Here is a 21,693-nt window from a genome sequence, read left to right on the forward strand (position 1 = left end):
AGGAGGAGGAGGGTGATGAATAGCAGACCCCAGTGTTGTTATGGAAATGTACAGAGACTTGCCTGGGCTTTGCACTGATCATATTGCATTTCTTTGTTTATAACATCCTTCATAAGCACAAATTAATGCATTTTGCTGTATGCGCATCTAGATTGTTGACAGCAAAAAAAAAGAAAAAAAAAAAAGTCCATGCACGTCCATGCAGGCAAACCTCATCTGGCTGGAGTGTTGCAGTGCACACATTACGTCACCTGTTTTTGCTCAAGCATTACATCAGAATTTTTCATCTGCTGCACAAGAGATGCACACACATCAGCTCCTCAAACACAATCAGCTGCATAATACAACAACGCGGTTATAGATGCTGATAAATATGTTTTATATATATTTTAAAAAGATGTGCACATCTTTCTACATTTGCCCCTCGAATAAAAACAATGAAAACACAAAGAGTGGTAGCAAAAAATGCACCAGGAGGAATGCTGACACACTATTATTTCATTATATCCTGTATTCAAATGTGTGCTGGTGCAATTAAAATCACTCAACGGCAATGCAAATTTAAAAAAAGGCTATTGCAGTGACACAAGAAACTGCTGCTGTTGTTGTGTTTCTGTCAGGCGGGGCTTGCACTTTACATGACACACTCAATGTTTGCTCAAAGAAATGTTTCTGGAAGGCAGCCAGTTGTGAGACATGTGAGCAGGGTGGACTGTACTTTATATGAGGGGAGGAACTGAAAGACATAAACACGTGTAGGCACGTTATGTCCTGAGGGGGTTGTTTATGAATTAGGAATCATCATCAGAAAGTTTCGAGGGGGTGTAAAATGTTCCTTTTTTGGGGAAAGAATGTGGAAAAAAACAGAAAACGCTTTCAAACTTTTACCGAGTTGTGAAACGAATTCCTACCAAGTGTGTCAAAACAAACATCTGAAGCCATAAAGGACATTGTATCTCCATCTAGAGGTGTGTCTTGTAATGTCCAGGGCCGTCCTTAGACATTTACACTCAGAACAGTACATTCTGTCCGTCCTCACCCCTCCCTTGAAAACATTTGCTCACTGGAGGAAAAACACCAAGATCTGCACGTTTCCTCGCTGTCAAGTGAGGTGACGGACAAAAGATGAGTTTCAGATGTTAGGCTAATTTAAGTAACTGGACAGATATATATATATATTTTGAGCAACAGCTATGTAACTTGAGACGTTAAAACAAATAGCACAATAATTCAGGAGCCTAATAGAAATCAGCTCAGCGAAGGACGAAGCAAACAAACAGCGAGTGACCCAAGGAATGTCCAAGAATGACTTTATTTACAAGCTCTCTTTGTTTTTCTCCGAGTGTTGTGTGTGAGAGAGAGAGAGAGAGGAGGAGGAGAGGTTGAGCAGGCAGCAGGTTTTCGGATTTATGAGTTACAGTGCAGCCGTGGACGAACACAATGCCTCACTTCAAGGGATTTATTATGTTAGCAGAGATATTCCTCCCTTGATACCGAGGCTAAGAGCAGATTGTACTGGCAAAACAACTTTATTAGACTAATCCAGCTGGGGGAAAAAAAAACCATGAATAATCTGTTACAAAACTTTGAATTGTTATTAGTGTGTAACAAGATTTCATTTTAATACGCTGGCTAAAATATAACAAGTTGTTTTTTTGTTTTTAAAAACAAATCATGCTCGTACAATAGTAAAAGTGATAAAATAATACATTTCACATTCAGTATCTCCAGATAATATTTCACACGTACAAGATAATGAATAAAACCAGAAAAGAAGGAACAGAATTCATGAACTGTAAAGTAAACCATCTCCTTCTATTTGGCTGATTTATTAAGTAAAAAGGCATCTGGATTGTTTTTTGTTTTATTTAAGACGGCGTGAATCCCAATAGCTGTTCGATCGGTTTGTATCGCCACTCGTCTGCTTCCAGCTCGTCCACCAAGCTCGCCAGTTTCTCCATTCGAGACACTTGTTGATCTGGAAGAAGACACGTTTGTTACTTCATTAGGGTGTCGCCTTTTCATGGATCAACCAAAACAAAAACAAAATACATACAGTGCTGCTCATAAGTTTACATACCCTTACAGAATTCATGGTTTCTTGCCCATTTGTAAGAGAAAATGAATGATGACACAAAACCGTTGAAGCCATTTATTGTGAAATAAATGTGAGAACTCAATTTAAACCAAAATAAAAACAGAAATGACCCAATTTACCCTGATCAAAAGTTTACATACCCCGGTTCCTAATATGGTGTCCCCCCTTTCCCCCTTTAACATCATTGTAGCTCACACATCCCCAAAACATCAGGGATCCACACAATTTTCCTTGCAGTTGTGGGGGACCGTGGTTTGATGTCTACAGTTCCTCTTACTTTCCATTTCTTAATTAGTGTTTAAACAGTGCTGACAGGCATTATCAACTATTTGGCAATTTTCTTATATCCCTTTCCCGATTTGTACAGTTGTACTACCTTTTCTCGCAGATGCTTTGGCAATTGCTTTGCTTTTCCCAATGATTCTGCATCCAAGACATCAGAACAGCACCACATGAGGGATAGAAGAGTTTCTCAGGAGTCCAGCAACTCACTGACTTTTATACACACCCACTAATTACAAGCAAACAGATCACAGGTGAAGATAGTTACCTTTAAGAGCCATTCAATCCCAATTGTTTCAAGTTAGGTGCAGGTTATCAGGACAAATTACGAGGGTATGTAAACTTTTGATCAGGGTGATTTGGAAATTTTCTGTTGTTATTGTGCTTTAAAAAGAGTAAACACAGATATTTCACAATACATGGCTTTGGCCAACCACTATCCAAGAGTTTCTCTGAGAAATGGCCAAGAAACAAACCATTGTGTCGGGGTATGTAAACATATGGGCAGCACTGTACATGGTTACTGACTTACCGTGTTTAACTTGTTTAAGTGTGGAGGCAACTTGGTAGCTGAATACGGACTCACATAAAAATCTGTCAGAGCCATCTGAGAGAAAAACAAAAAGAAAGAAGGAGTTAAATGCTGGTGAAGATATATTATTGAAGCCTTGTTGTTCACTAAGTAAAGAGAAAATATCAAGCTACTCCAGGAAGAGAACTTCAGGTTAAATATTAGGCAATGGTCAGCATTATGTAAAAATAGCCTGTATGAGTTTTGAAATAAACAACAGCCAGCATCACTGCACGCCTATTCATCACTTTTTTTTTTTTTTAGCTGTTTTTAACCTTGCAGTACATTTATACACAAGTCAGGCTGACCACATTAATGAGTGTATTTTGAGCTAGGCAGGCAATAAAGTAGAAATACAGAGCCAGGCAGCTTTTTGCTCCCATATATATATATCTATATATAATTCCAGAGGAGAGCTAATGAGGAGCTGTGGGCTAAAGCAGAAAAGTGTGAGAAACTAGTCAAAGAGTTGAGAGCAATCAGCTTAAAAGAAAAAAGGGACACACGTGATAGGATGTTTTATAGCCCCGGGTTTATCTTACTAAAAGATAAAACACAAGCCAAACATTAGAAAACATAGCATACCATCTGAGACATGCATCTGTTGTGAGGACATTAAAGATCCTCTGTCTGCTGCGCGATAATACACATTTTGACTATTTTGTAAGTAGTTGTGTGCGTAGAGGTGATGTTATGAATGATGCAGGAAAAACATTAATGCATTGATACATATAAAAACCAAAAAATTCATACAGATAAATTAGATAGCAGCTTTCAGTTTTGGTATCACTCGAGATGCAATAAGATGTCACATCTGGCTGCTGTCTTTGTTGGCTTTAAAAACTCAGGAAATGGTTTTATCTATTTATTATAACTAAGTTTTTTCCAGTTGGAAAAAATCTGAAAATTTCTTCATGCCAACTACAAGACTTGTCAGACTTTTTGTACAGAGTTTGTCTTGTATGAATACTACATAAAACAGATGCTTAGCTCTGTGATCTGCATGTAAACTTACAGTGACAAGCTTACAAGCTGTCTGGGACTTTTGCTCCCATTTGTCACAGGCTGAAATAAAATATATTTTTTTCTATCTACACGAAAAGTTTCTCTCAAATTTTGTGCACAAATGTGTTAAAATTCTCCTTTGCCAGGATAATCCATCCACCTGAAAGATGTGGCATATATATGACGTACGTGCTCTGGGCTAGGCACAATAAAAGACATTTAATCAGGCACTATGGCTTGATTCACATGGCTGGGGCTACAGATTTTGTGGTCACAGATACCCCCAAAGAACAAAAGGAGAGGAGGGGGGGGCTCGTGGATCAGAAAACCAGTCAGTATCTGGTGTCACCAGCATTTGGCTCATGCAGTGTGACATCTCCTTTGTACAGAGTTGATGATGTTGTTGAATGTGGCCTGTGGAATGTTGGCCCACTCCTCTTCAATGGCAGCACGAAGCTGCTGGATACTGGCAGGAACTGGAACGCGCTGTCCTGCACGCCAGTTCAGAGCGTCCCAAAACATACTCAGTGGGTCACATCAGTGGAAGCAGTCGGCTTGCAACATAGGAAGGTTTTTAAATTCTTTAGTTGCACAAACCCACTGTTGCAACACCTGTCTTGTCAGGCCGGTGTCAGACGATCTTGCAGATTAGAAGAAAAAATAAAGGTCCTGGCGCTGGTGTGGTCTGTGGTTGTTTCTGAGAATTCAATAACTGCTAAATTCTCAGAGATGTGTAGCAGTTTAAGTGAAATGAAGGTTCAAAAATCACAGGCAACAGCTCTAGTGGACATTCCTACAGTGAGCATACCAATTGCACGCTCCCTCTAAACGTGTTGCATTGTGTTATGTACATTTTAGGGTGATCTTTTATTGCGACTGCATCATCATCATGCCGTTTAATCAGCATCAGATTCAGATTGAGTCATTTAGCTGACGCTTTTATCCTTAGTGACTTAAAGGAGAAGGGAACAATCAAGGTACTGCGCAATAAGAAAGCGTTAGTGCGGCAATTCTTAAAAAGGGGGTAGATTTATCATGTCCAGTTGTTGGTAGTGCTAGGAGAGAAGGTAGTCTCTGAAGAGCTGGTAGGAACTGGTAGTGCGTTCCACTAAGGTCTCAAGTTTGGACTGCCTTGAGCGAACAGGCGGGAAAGCCAGGCGTCGTTCATTGGGGGAGCGCAACGGTCGTGAGGTAACATATGCCTGTATAAGGGCGTTCAAGTAGGTAGGTGCAGTACCAGAGACGACTTTGTAGGCGAGCACTGGCGCTTTGAATTCAATGCGGGATGCTACAGGTAGCCAGTGGAGCTCGATGAGCAGCGGGGTGACATGTTTGTAGACCAGGGGTTTCATTGTGCAGGCTGTGAGGCCCGTCAGGAGAAGCGTTACGGTAATCTAGTCTTGAGATGAGAGGTGGCATGTTGAGTTAAGTAAGGTCTGATTTTTCATGACCGGGCAACTGAGGCGACATGACTGGGAAAAGGTTAGTTGGTCATCAATCGTAAGTTTTTCTCATCAATTTTGATGTTGATGTCGTGGTGTATTGTAGTATATTTACTGACAAATTTTGACACATTTAGATAAGAATAGCATAGAAAACACTTGTAAAACCAAACTTGTTGTTTCTATTCCTGCACAGTGTGTTTTGCACAGTTTTTTCCTCTCAATGCAAACCAGCTAAAACCAGTCTCCTTGCGTGATCTCCATATCCTTGTTGTTTGCAGAAGAAAGCCTGTGCAGCTGTTGTGTGCAGCTGTGTGCAGCTGTGTGCTTTTACCTTCCATCATTTCACCTGCACCTTTAGGGTACGTGTACAGGACTTTCCTGGGGGGGATGAGCTCTGAAGCACTGAACCCAGATCCAGTCACCGAGCTGCCGCTCACACCTCCCGCAGAAGAGGACGAAGAAGACGCAGCCATTGACCTTAAAACACAAATACAATCACAAGAACTGTCACCAGTGTGATCTGTAGTCAACCTGAAGCTAAGCCTGGTAGCTCAACTGCTATTACAAGCTATAGGTGGCTAGTTAGCAATAAAGCTAACTGCCCTACAGACACCAGTTTATTCAACCAGTCACTGTTAAATGTTTCCAGACACACTGTGTCAATAAATAACCTCTTTCCAACTATATAACTTACCGTCGATGTCCTTGTGAAGCTGTAGCTACTTTAAATCCGCGCCGTTGTTTCGGTTGTTTGTTTAGCTTTTTTGCCAGTGGTTTACGACAAAGTGCATGCTTTACGTTCGAAGCGACCGCAGAGCTGTAACTAATGGTGATGGTTCGCCGTCGCCGTGGTGACGGTTCGCTGACGCTTGTAGATCTACTGTACGTGAAAATCGACCCCTGTGTGTCGTAAAAAAAAAAAAAAAGCAAGAAAACAACACATACGTAAACTAGTGATGGGAAGTTCGGTTCTTTTTAGGGAGTCGGATCATCTGATTCAGCTCACCAAACAAATTTAGCACTGTTGTGACTTGTGATTTTGTATGTGTACACATATATCATTCAATACATCCTTTGTACTGAAGCATTCAAAAGTAAAAAAATACATTTTCTAATGCCAATAAAATGCTGTAGCCAATTGTTTTATTGCATTTACAGACCCTTGTAACTTTCAGAAACCACCCGATCAACACACTGACTTGTTTGTAGAACCACTCTGCTAAACACCTATAAAAACTATATAAAAAAGCAGCTATTGAGTGTTGGATGCACAGTTCCTTCCTTTCTGTGAAGGTTGTTTGTGGACTCTCCTCGATACAACAGCTTGGCTTTGCAAAATTCTGCATTCTGCCTTCATATTTTCAAAATTTTTAAAATGGGTCCAAATGCTGCTTCTTTTTTTTCTACTATCACTCAACAGGCTTACTTACCGGAGCCGCCTCCCATCGTTCACTTAACCCTAGAACACTAACCATTACTAACGTCGGGTATATTTTACCCGATATAATATCGAAGAGCCGGCTCTTATAAGAAGATCCGGCTCTTTGAACCGGCTCGTTCACGAACGACGCATCCCTAACGTGAACGTCAGCTGTCTGTTAGCTTACGGTGTGATCTACTAGTTAGCAAAACACTTGTTTTAAAAGCTGCTTAAGTTAATTTGTACACATTTTCGTGTAGCTCAGACATTTATTTATATTGTTAGTCGGCTTAAGTGTAGCTAAACAATAGCTGGCTTACATTATGGAGGTTTTACGTCCACCTCTTATCAATATACATGGAAGGATGTACAGAAGGAACATCACTAAAGAAGAGCACTATGAGGAGGAGGAAGACTTCTCTTACATGGGACCTCCAGGTATGTTCAGCCCTAAAGCTGCTGTAAATATGTTTAAAGCCTGAGACAGTGCTGTCAGATTTCAGCCACACTTTCTTATAAAGAGAAACCTAATCTAATATTTGTGCTTTATCATGTTCAGAGAGTGAAGACTTTGCAGAAGATGAGAGCTGTGGTACCCACTTCATTGAACAGACTGATAAAGGGTTTCGCTGTGCTGTTGATGTCCCAAGTGTCCTCTACAAGTGAGTTTTCCACAATAACGCCTTTTGATTGTTGTCTTTCTTCCTCCAACTAAAGGTTTTTATTCATCCAAACATACAAAAACATCTAATTAAACTTGAAACAGTCAGTATATCCAACAAAACTAACCAAAATAAACATTCAATACTAGATCTTCTATAAGAATATACAAAAAAATGAAGGTTTCTCTCTTCGTTGTTGATTCTAGCCAACATGTGACATCGTTTCCATCCATTTTTCAACATCTGGAGAGGCTGTATTCGATCGTTGGAGTGGCTGTGACCACCCCGACCTTTTAAAATAAGATAAGTTAGGCTTTAATGATGCCCCACTAGGGTAATTCACTTGTCACAACAGCTCATATACACAAGGTGCATAAGAAATTACTCATAAATGGGGCGGTTGGTAGCGTAGTGGGTTAAGCAGCCGCCCCTGGTGTGGAGGCTACAGTCCTCGCTGCAGGTTAGTTTAGGTTAGGTTTTCTTTATTTGTCTCCACCAGGGAGAAATTTGTCTTAGAGATAGGGAAGGTTACAACACCATAAAACACCTATCAACATACCACAAACGGTACTGACATAGCAGCCTACGATATACACATACCAGCATGACATGAAATAAAAAGATAAAAAGATGGATATTCACAATACATATACCAGTAATATTTATCCTGCCATAAGTATAGCTCAGTCATACACCCCCTAGAAATTATCACACTCACAGCCACCCATCCATTTCCACACCAACACACATACACTAACTTTATAACCTTTATAAAAAAGTTAAGAATCAGCTGGCCCCGGTTCGAATCCCGCATCGGACGGCCATTTACTCCGTGTCACTCCCCCTCTCTCTGCCCCCTGCTTCCTGTCTATCTTCAACTGTCCTACCATAAAAGGCCAAAAAAAATAATCTTAAAAAAAGAAGAAAGAAATTTCTCATAAATAAGAAATATATAGTACAAAGTTATGAAGTCATGCTGGTGTTAAAGAGTCGGACAGCTCTCTCTCTATGCTTCACCCTTCCCAGCAGACAACTGAATAAGAATAATAGAATAATGCAGATGCCACCACAGTGTCGAGTCCTGCACACTCCAAAGGACCTCAGTCTGCTCAGCAAGTGGAAATGACATTCACCCTTCTTGTTCAGGTCCTTTATCACCGGCCACTTATTTTTTAGATGTATTTTGCACCTCTGTTTGGTCCTCGGTGATACATGTACCACTGAGCCTATCCGTTTACCCGTGTGTTCCAGTCCTTTCATCCTTAACTGTAAAAGCACAAGAGGTTTTAGTTTTTAAGCAGCGTAACGTGTGTCTGTTTGTTTGTTCTACAGATACATAATCGGGAAAAAAGGAGAGACACGCAAACGTCTGGAGTTTGACACAAAGACATCCATCAACATTCCAAAACAAGGAGTGGAAGGACAGATCGGTGAGGATTAAGCCCATCGTAAAACAGACCAGAGAGCCCTCTCAAAGATATTTTCTCTTAGCTTTCCCATCTTTTGCCCGACAGTTATCACAGGTTCCCATAAAGCTGCGGTCTCCTCTGCACTCACGCGAGTCGAGCTCCTTCTTGAGAGCTTCCGGAAGAAGCAGCCTTTTACGCACTTCCTGTCACTCCCTTTGAACGATCCCAAAATCCAAGAAGGATTCCTGAGATTCAAAGACGAGGTGTTGAAGCAGTGTTCACAGGTGCTGTAGAAAGAAACGTACATATGAATGGTGATGATGATGTATTGCTTAAGATCAGAAAACTATTAATAAATTCTGTATTCACAAATTGATGTCATCTGATGTGTAGGATCACGGAGTAGAGGGAAGCATCTTTCAAAACCCTGCAAAGCTTCACCTGACAATCGGCACCCTGGCTCTGTTAAGTGACACAGAAGTGAGAAAAGCATGTGAACACCTCCAAGAGTGTCAAAACGTCATCAGGTAAGCAGCTAAACAAGGTCATTTATGGGAACAAAGCTGAAATTACTGCTCTAAATGACAAATTTGGTGATATTCTATATTTTTCTTAGTGTTAACAAAGTATTGCTTGTGTAGGCAAATCCTTGTGTAACTTATTCCTCTGTGTCAGAGACAAACACACAGTGATGAAGTTCCTTCATTACCATGAATGCAGGTACTGTAGTTTATTTTTAGTCCCTAAATCCACAGGAGAAAATAAACCAACAAATACAATGTTCCCTCCAGTTTGAGAAAGAATACAGTGTCTACTTGTTTTAAGAAATTACAGACCCTTCAAAGTTTTAAAAAAATAAGGTATATAAATATGACCCGTCAAGATTTACATCTTCAGTTGATAGGCTGAGTAAGACTAACACATTATTAACTTTGGTCTATTCATGAGATTGGTTGACAATAAGAAAAAATATAGAATAACACCAGCCTTATTCTTTAATTACTAATGAGCTTATGTCAAAGTTTACATGTTTCCCAAGCCTGGTACAAAAAACAGCTAATTTCTCCGTTCATGACTGTACTAAGTCTGAATTTTTGAAATTATATTAAGGCTTTAAATTATTCACAATTTGAGCACCGAGGTGTCATTCAGCCTACCTCAGGTCCACCGATGATCCATGTCTTTGCCGATTTTTTTAGATTAGCCAGGAAGGTGGAAGAGGCCGGACTGCCAGTAAGGCAAAACGGCTCTTTAGAAACATATAAGCAATGTCACACATACATACACTGTTCATTCTTTAAACTGTCTAAATAAAACCAACCACAATAACAATAAGTTATAAGCAGTTGATCAGTATTTATTAGAATAAAATGTACTAAAAGATTATGTGAGATTAGATTTGATGTCCAAAAACACATTACAAACATAAAAATAAATGATAAACCCGATGTGCCAGATGAGTCACTGCAGTCTGCTTTTTGCTGTCTGCCATCAGGGACCTCACAGAAGGAAAACCTCTGCCATTGGAGGTGACAGGTATAGAGTACATGAATGATGACCCAGCCATGGTGGACGTCCTGTATGCCAAAGTCAATGTGAAGGACAGATCGGATCGGTAACAAATCCCGTGTTAATGACACTGTACAATTTTTTAAGTTTTTATTCCGCCAGTTTTTTCCACAACATTCTTCTCGCTGCTCTTCAGGTTGCAGATGATTGCCGAACGTCTCGTAGAGCACTTTGCCTCAGCAGGGCTGATGGTCAGAGAGTGGGACAGGGTGAAGCTGCACGGCACTGTGATGAACACTCTGTTCAGAAAGGACTCCACAGGTAAGGACATTACACACACACACACACACACACATGACGGGCTAACCTAGCTCTATAAAAACAAAGTTATTGACCTTCTGTGTCCTAAAACCTGTTTGTCAATGTCCCCTTATTATCTGTTTGCTCAGGCCTGGGCTGCAGTGACGACAAACCTGAAACAATTACATCAAATTCCTGAATATAGGCATCGGGCTGCTAGTTCTCTGTTGGGTCACAGCTCTGTTTACGTGCTCCAAGCAGCGTGTTTTCCAAGTACACTGACAATGGCTTCATTCATTTTGCCCATGGATAAAGTCCAACCCCAGTTCTCAAATTTGTACTAAACTGACCAACAACAGAAGCACAAGCAAGGGGCCGTGTCACTGCCTGCACTGTTTGCCAACATGTAGATAAATCCTATTAAAATTCAGTGTTTTTTTGCTTTCGCGAACTAAACGACCTTGATTTGTCACCTCACTATTGCCCAACGTGGCAGCGAGTAAACATGTTTATTTGATCAGGTGATAACATATCTTTATGATTTGTGTTCTGCGATAACATTGTTCAGCTTGTCTTTCGCACTCTGGTGTTTTTCCAGGTGAAGATACGGGCGGCCCAGGAAGACAAACCACGAGTGAAAGAGAGGCATTTGATGCCAGAAACATATTAAAGGTGCGAGGAAATTCACTGCTGCATTGTGTTGTTATCACAGTCAGACTCAGTACTTCATTTCTGTTAACACCACATGACAGTTACCGATGTGGATTTTAGCTATAGGCCAGATGTAAAGCATAAATATAGGTCGGCTTTAAAAGATCTGTTAAATTTAGATAAACTATAAGAGAAATGTTATAAGGTCGCTCTATTTAGACACCTGCAGCAATATTGCACCACACAACTGATGCAACACTGTCTGCATAGATTCAACATACTGTGTATAAGCTTTTTCAACTGTGGTTGACATTTCCACAGAATTTGGAGTCCCACTGGGACATGAGAGCTCGCCAATTAATGGGTCTTAAAATGAAGGGATATAGGACTTTGGGGACGAACACTCTGATACCGCTTTAGCATAATCAGGTTAATTTAAGGGGCTGACTCGCTGCCACTGACAATTGGGAAAGGTGTCATGATTTCAGGCTGGTACTAAATGATTAGGTGTGATATGAAATTAGGTTACATTAACCTACCTGATCTACTTAGAGGCCAGTTATGGTTCAAAATGAAACATCACAGCAGGAAAAGCACAGGTGCTATTACTAACAGTAGCCGAGAAAGCTGAATCAGTAAGAATTCAGTCATTATTATATTTTTATTGTATTATTATTCTGTGTGTCGTGTAGTTTTTTGGGAAGTGACAGGCAATGTTATATTACTTAGAAATGTGACCTGCTGCACATAAACAACATGCAGTTTGTGTCATTGTGTGTGCTTAATTGGAGTAACCAATAGGTTTTTGGACTTATTTCCAGTAATGTGAAAAGTCATAATCATGTCTGTTTTATCAGTGTTGACTCACAACACATAAATGCTAGATTATAGGGTCCTAATGATCTATTATCTATTAGCTGGTAGAAACATTAACCCTAATGCGTCATTATGGACATTTTTGTCCATGTGGGCAGATTCTTCCTCTTGATCTGGCCATCATTTTTGGTTGTGTTAGTGCATATGGCACAAATTTTTTGTAACAAAGTCTCTGTCTTGACAAATTTCGGAATTTAATTTTTTCTAATACCTCAATAGAACACCTTTATTTTCCCTTTTGTCATCAAACTGACATTTAAAGAGTTAAAATCCTCAAAATGATTGAATGTCCGGTAGTTTTCAGCAGGGCTGAAGTTGTTTAAGAAATTTATGCAGGAAAAAAAAGCAGAAAAAAATATTGTTTGTAAAGTTTTTAGGGCAGTTTTTTGGAAGTGGACATTTTTGTCCTTAACGACATAAGAGGGTAGTAAATTAAACTGACTCCCGAGGGTTAACAGCTCAGGGCTAAAGAGTTTATTGATTAAACCTGTGATTTAGGGAAATAAAACTGCACCTGTATAGCTTGATTTATTTTTAAAGAAATACTTGTCACGGCCACACGACACTTATTTTGTGAGTCTGAAATTCACCTCTCTGGTGCAGAGAAGATCTTTGTTTGAATAACAAAATCCTTGATTTTCGTTGCTCTGAAAATGACACAAGGGTGCCCAGCAAATACTCAGTCGCCCGTAACTATGGTAACACCATGTTGTGAGCGACAGCTTATCATCTTCTGCATAACAAGGTCGACTTTTTAACCTCATTGGCTGGCTTTTTCGAAATGGCAGGGTGATTTGCATTGATTGCGACACAATAAAAACGATGAACTTGTGTTATTGAATTTTTTTTTCTGTACTTATTTTCAGACATTTGCTTGTTGTCATTACAGAAATTTGGTGCTCATCACTTCGGAGACTTTGAGTTGAACACCGTCCTGCTGTCCCAGAGATATTCCACAGATTGTGCAGGCTACTACTCCTCTGCAGGGAGCATCACCTTCTCGTGAGCTTCGACGGGGCTGAGCATATTCTCAGGTGGGAAATGAATAAAGAAGAAATTAAGTTTGCAGCTTAGCAGATCAGTGAAGCGTTCCTGATGGTGTTGTCCAGTAGGTGGCAGCATAGGGTTGTACTCTGACTTGTATCTAAAACCAAATGTTTTGTTTTCTAAAACCCCTTTTATGCAAAATAATAAAATGATCACAGCGCAGAAGGATTGAAAATTCAGACTAAAGCTCATTCAAAAGATAAAACATGCATGCAAATTCACTCTGAAGTGCCCTAGGGAGTCAAGTTGTTGTCTCCAGACGATTGGTTCACCTTAAGGAGTTAAACGACATCAAAGTAAATAACATGAAATACGTTTGAATGGAGAAGGCAATCATAAGAATAAATGAAAAAAGAATTTCCATCAAATCCCTCCCTGTTTACGCCTAAATACCTTTGTCTTGATTTTGAATAGAAAGGCTTACTTTTGCTCGCTTTGTTGTTTTAAATGCAAAGAATTTATTTTGGAAGAGATCACGGTGTCTTATTTTGTTGACAGAGGCGTTCTCGTTCAGGAGGAGATGACTGACTTCATGTATGAAGGATATAATAGTTGTGTCAGTCTTGGTTCATCGTTAGAGTCCATCCATCCGTTTTTTTTTAGGGTTGTGATTTCAGCTGGCACTGTGCTGAGAGGCTTATCGTTAAATTGTCCAGTCAAAGTTGAACACAGTCGAGAAATCCATCCATCCGTTTTCTGTAACCTAGGTTTGTACATACAAAACAAACGGTCAACTTGTATAATACTATGAATTGTTATCCATTAAACTATTTGACAGTATATAAAGTAGGGAGAATTTGTTCCTCCTTGACCGGCAACAACAGTAAAATTCTGCATACACATGATACTTTAAGTACTTATTTAAAATAGGACATATTTTAGATAGGACTACTATTTTTACTTCAGTAAATGATGTATTTACATCTTCCACCGCTGGTTGAGATTTTTGTCACCTCTTACAGCTGGTATCGGTATCCAAACACGATGTTACTCTCCAAGATGTCAAAAAAAAGAAATTCAATATGTTCCAAAGCGTCTTTGAAGCCCTGACTGGACCGTTCCTGTGAGCTTAACATCCGGTACATCTCATACAGTATACGTTCAGCCTGCTCATACAGGAAGTCAGTATTTATGGCATGTTCTGAATAATTTAAGGGAGTCTTCCTGCACCTTCTCACCTGTCAGACGTAATAACTGAAATAGTTGATCAAAGTTTTCTCAGCGTTTCCCTGCCAAAACCAGCTGCATTGTTTTCAGAAAGTGAGACTTTTACTCACAGATAGTGAGACTTTAAATATAAAGTTTACCCGGAATAGTCCTAATAAAATAAATATAAATACATGTCAAAGCATTCTGGTTGACTTTCATGCTGATCTGGGTTCATGCACTCACAACTTGAATTGGTATTATCCGTTTCCTTTCATCTCACTGCCTCATGAATGTGTTAATGCGTCACTGACATGATTTATTACACCAGTCTGGGTTTTTTCTCCATCTTTTTTATCGTTGCCCTTCCCACACGAACCGCAACCTTGTTCCCACTCCCGTCTGTCGGTGTGTGTCAGTGAATACAGACGTCGGACAGAGAGCCCGGTCACTTGCTTTTTTTGCCATCTGAGCCTCTTCTTCTTCTTTTTTTTTATTTGTTTTTTATTTATTTTCCAGCCCTCCCTCAGCTGCCGATGCTCACTGCTTGGCATGCAGGAGGGCGATTGCAGAGCGGCCAAAAGTTACACTGATGAAAACTGAGGGCGCTTTTTGTCCGTCAGCTCTGCCGTCCCATGCTGTCCACCCTCCCGTTTCAGCAGTGGCGTGACTGTTTTTCTTTCCTGCTCTCCTGGAGCTATGTCAACAGACGCCATTAGATAGGGACATGCAAATTTTTGTCATGAGAAAACAGCCGGCCAGCCGAGCCGTCCATCTATTGACTGTGACACTGTCTGGGCATAAAATGTATGTTTTCAGACCCAGGAAAGGGGCCTAATTAGCCCCTCCCTCTCTCCTGAGAGCATGCTTGTTAGTTGGTCAGGAGTACATATTCAGCATAACACCACCCTCAGGTAACAGATTCTGGGATTTTGGGAATTCCCAGTACTATTGCTCATAAGGACAAAGAGAGAAGGTGATTTGCAAGTTAATGAAATTCACTGAGACTCTTGCTTCCTTGTTTCTTTTGGCAAGGACGTGATTAAGGGTGCGTTGGGCAGATGTCCTCAATAACGATGGTACTGGAAACACACGTGAAGGAACATTCATCATCCACGGACAGACTCGCACACTTTGAATTTGTCAGTATTTCAGTATAAAATGAGAGTACATGTATCTTTAAAACAACCGTGTGTGTGTTTTGTTGCATAGATTAGGAATCAAGGCTGTACTTTTTTAGTATCAGTCAGTTATTTTTTCCTTTCAGTGAACATTATTCAGTCTATTAAAAGTCCCCTCATTTAGCACTTACTAGAACTATATCAACATTTATTAAATAGTTTATGATTCATCATAATTTAGCTGTAAGAACCTATAAGGACCTATATACAAGTGTTTAATAATGTGCAGTATTCTATGACAATTGTTATATACAAGTGTTTAATAATGTGCAGTATTCTATGACAATTGTAACTTATTATGTATTATAGTGTTTTAAACACTTTTTAAAAAATGTTTACATACTGCTTATAAGTGCTAAATAGGGCCGATTTAGAGGCAAATTCACTAAAATCGCCTGTTTCGTCTGACTAATGGATCAAAATCCAAAGATATTAAATATATTATGACATAAAACAGTGAAAAGTTAAGGATTATTACACTGGAGAAGCTGAACCCAGTACATTTTTTGGCATATTTGATTGAAAAATGACTAAAATTACCTACACTGGACACATTTATGATTTGGATTAACTCTCGACAGAATCATGTTGCTATGCATGTCAGTTTTTTTTTGGTCTGTCCCTGCCACATCTCTCACCCTAATTAGTCAGCTATGTGCTTCCTGCTGCGGGAACCTCAATGTGACCCTTGAGATTTCAAAACTAGCATGTGTCCCTTTCAATAAGCCAGATAAATGAGACCTCGGTGTCTGCGTGTGTTATACCACGGACCTGTTTCCTCTGAGGATCTGCATCCTTATTTCTGAAGATCTGAGGACACACAGGAGCTGGCTTTTAATTAAAATGTTAAACAGTTTAGTTGCTTTTTGCGGGCTTGCGTGCGTTTGTCTGTTTACATGCATCGATGAGTCACACAGGATGTATGTTTAGAGGGCTTGTTCGCTACACCCACTGAAAACAAGCCTTGTAAGTGATGAAAAACATTTTTTTTCCTGCATAATAAGCGATTTAAATGAAGTGGAAGCAAAGCAATGTCTTCAACTACATTATACTAATATACTATTCAACTATAACACTCTAAAAACTTACACTGAACCTTTCAGTGATGAGAATTCATATACTGTTTGGTAGCCGAAGTCTTCTGTTATCTCAGCCAAGCATTGTTTAGGCCTCAATCCAATTTGCATATTTAATTTCATGCCAGTTTTCAAAGTAGTCTTTTTTTTATTTCTTCATGCAGAGGCTTACTTGATCAATGTCAAACTTTTTAGCATATTTTGGGTTTTGATATTCAGAGCCGCACCATGCCATTTTTCATAGTCTAATTAGAAATTAAGCTTTCATCCAGGAGAGCCGGCGTTAACATCTGCTCAAAAAAAAAAAAAAAAAAAGATGACGTATGACAGACGTGACCTTTTTAACTCGCTGGATATGTTTGATTTGCATGCTCGGGGTATCCCAGTAATACACATGAAATCGATGAAACGCCTAATTACTTTTTAAGGTCACGGTAAGTTTTACCCATGTGTGCCTTAAAGCACAAATGTTGATCGTGTTCATTTTAACAACATTTTAATCAATCCAATTAACTGAAAGGGTGAACTTGACAGCGAGGGGGCATTAAGATGACATTTTAATAGGCAGCGTCGTACTCCTCGTGTCTTGTTTCTTGCTTAACAAGCTTGAATCTTAAGCTTTTTCTTACGGAAGGACTTTTGATTAATCAGACGTCTGTCTGCAAGAAGTCACAAAGGTGATCTATGAATGAACCCGCTACACTGAGCCGGGCAATCTTTTTAAATTGGATATTGTTAAAAGTGAAATTTAACTGCGCACCTTCCTTTTTTGAATTTTCTTTTACGTTTGGATGTAACTTTCCTGTTTTAGTGTCACCGCCGTTTGAATTTCACACTAATCACTCTGTCACTAATGGGCATGAGCGGCCTTGACGGACAGCCAAGGCGAGAGTATTTGAAATGTCTAATCTGTGTCTCCAGCGATAAGGCAGGTGATCCCTGCAGCAGCTCTTTATTATTCAAAGTGCTGAGTCTGGAGGCTGCTTGCAGCTGTCCACGTCTGTTTACTGCTGGAGGCATTCACACAGAGAGGAGAGGCACAAAGCCAAGTGTGTTTGAACAGCAGGTAGTCATTCAGAGCTGCTGTTTACTCTATGTACACTTCGGACAATAGGAGTTTAAAATAGGGCTATAGGAAATTATCAATTCAACTTTGTTTTTTATCTTAAAAATATAACCATAAAAGGGTTTAGTAGACTCTTAGGTGATGTCTTAAAATGATTATCCACTAATAAAAACATAGTTATTCTGTAAAGAGGGGCCCTAAATCTTACACATTAGGCCATTGGGAATTTATTTGGAGTGCTATATTCACTGTCTTTTAACTCCGTTTTTGTTCTCCACCATTTTCCATGGGAAATATCTAGCTCTTTTAGCTGCTCAGTGGTCCAATATGTTCACAAGATAGTCACTATTTTCATCTGTTTGTTGCTGAACAGGTAGCGTACCGTGGGGGTTTAATGGAGATTTTTAGGTGAAGACATTTGCCTGCTGTGCCAGCAATGACCCTGATTACCAAAACAGTAGTGTTTCAGTATGTAAAACCAAAACAAGGAGCTAAAAGATGCCAAAATACTCTTTAACCACTGTTTAACCACCACGTTTCTGCGGTAGCCTAGAATGGACGCTGGCTCTGGAAAGGTCACCACAGTTTCTCCTTCACACTATGAAGGAGAGGGTGAGGAGAGTTGGTTGTGCACTGCTAGATGCCACTAAATTATGCACGCTGATCCTTTAATCCATTGCTAATATAAGAATATGAATTAGTGCAGCTTTAGAGCATAAACAAGAACAAGGTGATGTATCAGAATCTTTGTTGATTAATTGTCTGTTCATCGACTCGGTTTAATATGCAGAAGTTAAGACTCACTGCTGTAAACTCTCTCTGTATCAAAGGCTATAAATTCTTAAACAAATCCCCTGCCTGACTTTTACTCAAATCATTCATCCACATGCACACAAGTGCTGCAGTGTAAATCCCTGTGCAGCACTTAATGTTGTTTTTTTTTTTTATTGGTAGGATGTAGAGTGAAGCTGATGGGGATTTGTCATTTATATTGGTATAAATTCGATAATGTAGCCTAAAAATAAATCATCTACTGAGACTGAGCATGTCAGGAGTTCAGATTATTAGCCGGCTTCAGCCCATTGTGTACATTTAATTGAAAATGTTGCCGCACTCTCTTCCACCCCTGCTGCAGCTGCCCGCAGTGCAAAACAGCAGCTACCAGTACTTTCCTGGCAAATGCAAACTGCTGTCAGACCGCTCTCAACTAACTTTGCACTTTTAATAGCTGTGTGACCCAGTTTGAATCCAATTGAATTAGATCTATATGCGTTTATAGCAGCTCCACTTACAGCTGTAAGTCACTGGAGATTACTTATTAAATGCCTCCCGATGTGGTGCATTCTCTGCTCAACTTTCAAAATAACTTCTTTTGATGGTTCTCCTATCCAGGAACTTACTTTCAGGGTGCATTTTTTTTTAATGCACTTTACTGTGGCAGCTCCTATCACAGGCAGTAACTGCCTCACAAACAAGCATCAGTAGAGGCTGTTGGAGAAGAAATGCAGGAGCAGAGTTTGTTTTTACTGTGCGCGTGCTGTGTGTCATCAATATTTTATGCTTTCACTTAAAAATATAAGACTGCAGCATGCACACGTTAGTCACAGAACAGAATACAAAGGTGGTAGTCATAATAAGACTTGCGTCTATCGCTTGCATTAGTGTTTCTGCAGTTTGTCTTTGCCTTAACATGACTAAATACTAAATACATGAACACTGTATGTATGTCTGCGTGGTCGCAGATGGCTGTAGTAGTAGATTAAATTAGTTGAGTCATTGAATCAAAAATAGATCGATTAATTGTTTTAAACATTCACATGTTCCAGCTTCTCAAATGTGAGAATTTGCTGTTTATTTTCTTTCATATCATTAATAATTTAAACTCAAACTCAAAGTTTATTTATTTACACATTTCATGCAGACATGCATTACAAAGTGCTTTACAGAGCAGCAAAAATAAAACAATGAATAGAGTCCGGCAAAATAGATAAAACAAAAATAAAATGGGTTAGATTAGGCCGTCAATCAACAAACATAAAAACTACAACAATAACAACAAATAAAATGTATGAAAGCAAATTAAAACCTATAAGGTGAATAAACACAGGGGATACAAACTAAAAGAAAGGATGATCAAGATCTAAAAGCTCAGCAGTGAATGGCGAGGCACCTTAAATTAAAAAAGTTGTTTACAGAGATGCAGTCCCTCAGATCCAGAGGTGGAGGCTGCAGTAAATAAAGGCGGACTCCCCGTATTTCTTTGTGGAGGGACCTTGCTTGGTACATACCTGTGTAGTAAGTCTAAAAGATAAGTTGGTGCCATTCAGTGATTTAAAATCCAATAAGAGAATCTTAAAATCAATTCTTAAACTAATGGGCAACACGTACAAGGACTGCCTGGTCTTCGTCAGCACTCGGGCTGTAGATTTAACATGTTTTGGTCTTCTTTAAAACTATTTTCTGACATTTTATCTAAATTAAATAATATTATAGTCATTGTGGATTACAATGCAGCATTGTGGTGCTTTTAAAGTACAAAATACTGATCACTGATTATGTGTTGCAGGTCATCGATGAACATTTACGCAGGATGGAAACGTGCTCTGGCTCATGAAAAGATTTTCCATCAGATGATGAACATGAATCGACTCTCAACAAAGCGCTGCTGCATTTTTTTGTTGTTGAAATCATTCAGGAAAATTAATATTCGTCTGGATTTCTTCACGGCGGCATGAGGTGCCACATTTTTTAATATTCTGTTCTGACAGGAATAAATAAAAGTGTAAAGCATCCATCCTTGGCCTTGTTGCAATTAATTATTGTCGTACCAGGAATTCCTGAAGCGATCCTCACGGAGTTGTTACATCATGCGAGAATATGTACAGCAGCGATAAGCAGCGACGCTCGTGTTGGGCCTTATGAGTTATTTGTAAGACAAAAAAAAAAAATGAAGTGATGTGCTGTTTGCATGTGAACATGGCAAATATTTACAGATAAGCAACCCTTCAAATTCTGCACCTCGCAGGATTGTCTGATGTTCATTCAAAGGAAGTTTTCCTCCCCTCAACTCCTTTTGTGTAAACCGAGTATGCTTGAGCGGGATAGATAAGTTTTATTAACGAGAGAGCCGAGAGAGGGAACAGCGGGAACTGATGACATCAGTTAATCTCTTTACAATTAAGAGCACTCTTCCACAGCGTGGCTCCGATGAGTGGAAGAGGATATTAAAACAAGTTGTGTGGAGCTGCTTCCATGTTTAAAACACACATCACATTTGTGTCTTGGATGTGCAATCAAATGGACTCGATGAGGAAATATGAAACAAAAAATAAAGCTAACTTTTTCCTCTGAGATCCTAATAATCTCGATTGTGGGTGATTGCTTAGATCCCAGAGGGTTAAATCGTCTAATGAACAACAATAAGCGTACGCAGCTTTATATGAACACACATCCCATTTGATATTCGGTGAGAGGTGGGGTCCAATTTTTTTTGTTTTTAACAAAAATAACTACCAGAAAAGAAGTGTTTTTTTTTTTAAAAGATTATTTTTTGGCCTTTTATTCCTTTATTGATAGTACAGCTGAAGATAGACAGGAAGCAGAGAGAGGGGGAGTGACACACAGTAAATTAGCCGTCCGATGCGGGATTCGAACCGGGGCCAGCTGCAGCGAGGACTATAGCCTCCACACATGGGGCGGCCGCTTAACCCACTATTCTACCGACCGCCCCAGAAAAGAAGTTTTTGATTTCACTCCCACTGTAGATAAATATACCAGAAGCACATGTTTCATTTTTATCAAAGTTGCACTTACTCTGACATATCTGTCCTCTGGAAAAAAGCTGGTATTGTGGAGGTGGGAACATGAATATATATCTTTACCGCAGTAATCAGCAGGGAAACATGACTAACTATCAATATAACAAATGACTATTTTAGCATTCAACAAC

At 39.5% G+C, this 21,693-nt stretch overlaps 2 protein-coding genes across 3 annotated transcripts; one reads left to right on the plus strand and one right to left on the minus strand.

Moving 5' to 3' along the window:
* Window positions 1–1,293: 1,293 nt before the first annotated feature.
* On the minus strand, window positions 1,294–6,280 carry anapc16 (anaphase promoting complex subunit 16). The gene is made up of 4 exons (XM_019269353.2): window positions 6,096–6,280; window positions 5,733–5,878; window positions 2,913–2,987; window positions 1,294–1,978 (listed from the first exon to the last, which is right to left on the minus strand). The coding sequence occupies exons 2-4, from the start codon at window positions 5,872–5,874 to the stop codon at window positions 1,869–1,871; spliced, it is 327 nt and encodes a 108-aa protein (XP_019124898.1). The 5' UTR covers window positions 5,875–5,878; window positions 6,096–6,280; the 3' UTR covers window positions 1,294–1,868.
* A 640-nt stretch (window positions 6,281–6,920) lies between these two features.
* Window positions 6,921–20,538, plus strand: ascc1 (activating signal cointegrator 1 complex subunit 1). 2 transcript variants are annotated; one of them, XM_027289233.1, is made up of 10 exons: window positions 6,921–7,259; window positions 7,381–7,483; window positions 8,816–8,913; window positions 8,998–9,176; window positions 9,286–9,419; window positions 10,388–10,507; window positions 10,598–10,722; window positions 11,300–11,373; window positions 13,118–13,262; window positions 13,879–13,899. In XM_027289233.1, exons 1-9 carry the CDS (start codon window positions 7,145–7,147, stop codon window positions 13,232–13,234), a joined length of 1,065 nt encoding a protein of 354 aa, XP_027145034.1. In that variant the 5' UTR covers window positions 6,921–7,144; the 3' UTR covers window positions 13,235–13,262; window positions 13,879–13,899. The 2 variants fall into 2 exon arrangements, with proteins under 2 accessions (XP_027145034.1, XP_010741501.3); XM_010743199.3 differs by lacking the exon at window positions 13,879–13,899 and adding an exon at window positions 20,311–20,538 and having other exon boundaries at window positions 6,934–7,259.
* Window positions 20,539–21,693: the final 1,155 nt, after the last annotated feature.

The sequence above is a fragment of the Larimichthys crocea genome, chromosome XVI, assembly GCF_000972845.2.
Source record: "Larimichthys crocea isolate SSNF chromosome XVI, L_crocea_2.0, whole genome shotgun sequence".
Classification (NCBI taxonomy): Eukaryota; Metazoa; Chordata; class Actinopteri; family Sciaenidae; genus Larimichthys; species Larimichthys crocea.

What these genes read in the sequence shown, in the direction of transcription:
- ascc1 (XM_027289233.1), top strand. Translation starts at nt 7,145, where the DNA reads ATGGAGGTTTTACGTCCACCTCTTATCAATATACATGGAAGGATGTAC. An exon ending in CTCTTACATGGGACCTCCAG is followed by an intron (nt 7,260 to 7,380) that starts GTATGTTCAGCC and finishes TATCATGTTCAG; the next exon opens with AGAGTGAAGACTTTGCAGAA. An exon ending in GTCCCAAGTGTCCTCTACAA is followed by an intron (nt 7,484 to 8,815) that starts GTGAGTTTTCCA and finishes TTTGTTCTACAG; the next exon opens with ATACATAATCGGGAAAAAAG.
- anapc16 (XM_019269353.2), bottom strand. Translation starts at nt 5,874, where the DNA reads ATGGCTGCGTCTTCTTCGTCCTCTTCTGCGGGAGGTGTGAGCGGCAGC. An exon ending in TGCAGGTGAAATGATGGAAG is followed by an intron (nt 2,988 to 5,732) that starts GTAAAAGCACAC and finishes TTTTTCTCTCAG; the next exon opens with ATGGCTCTGACAGATTTTTA. An exon ending in ACTTAAACAAGTTAAACACG is followed by an intron (nt 1,979 to 2,912) that starts GTAAGTCAGTAA and finishes GTCTTCTTCCAG; the next exon opens with ATCAACAAGTGTCTCGAATG.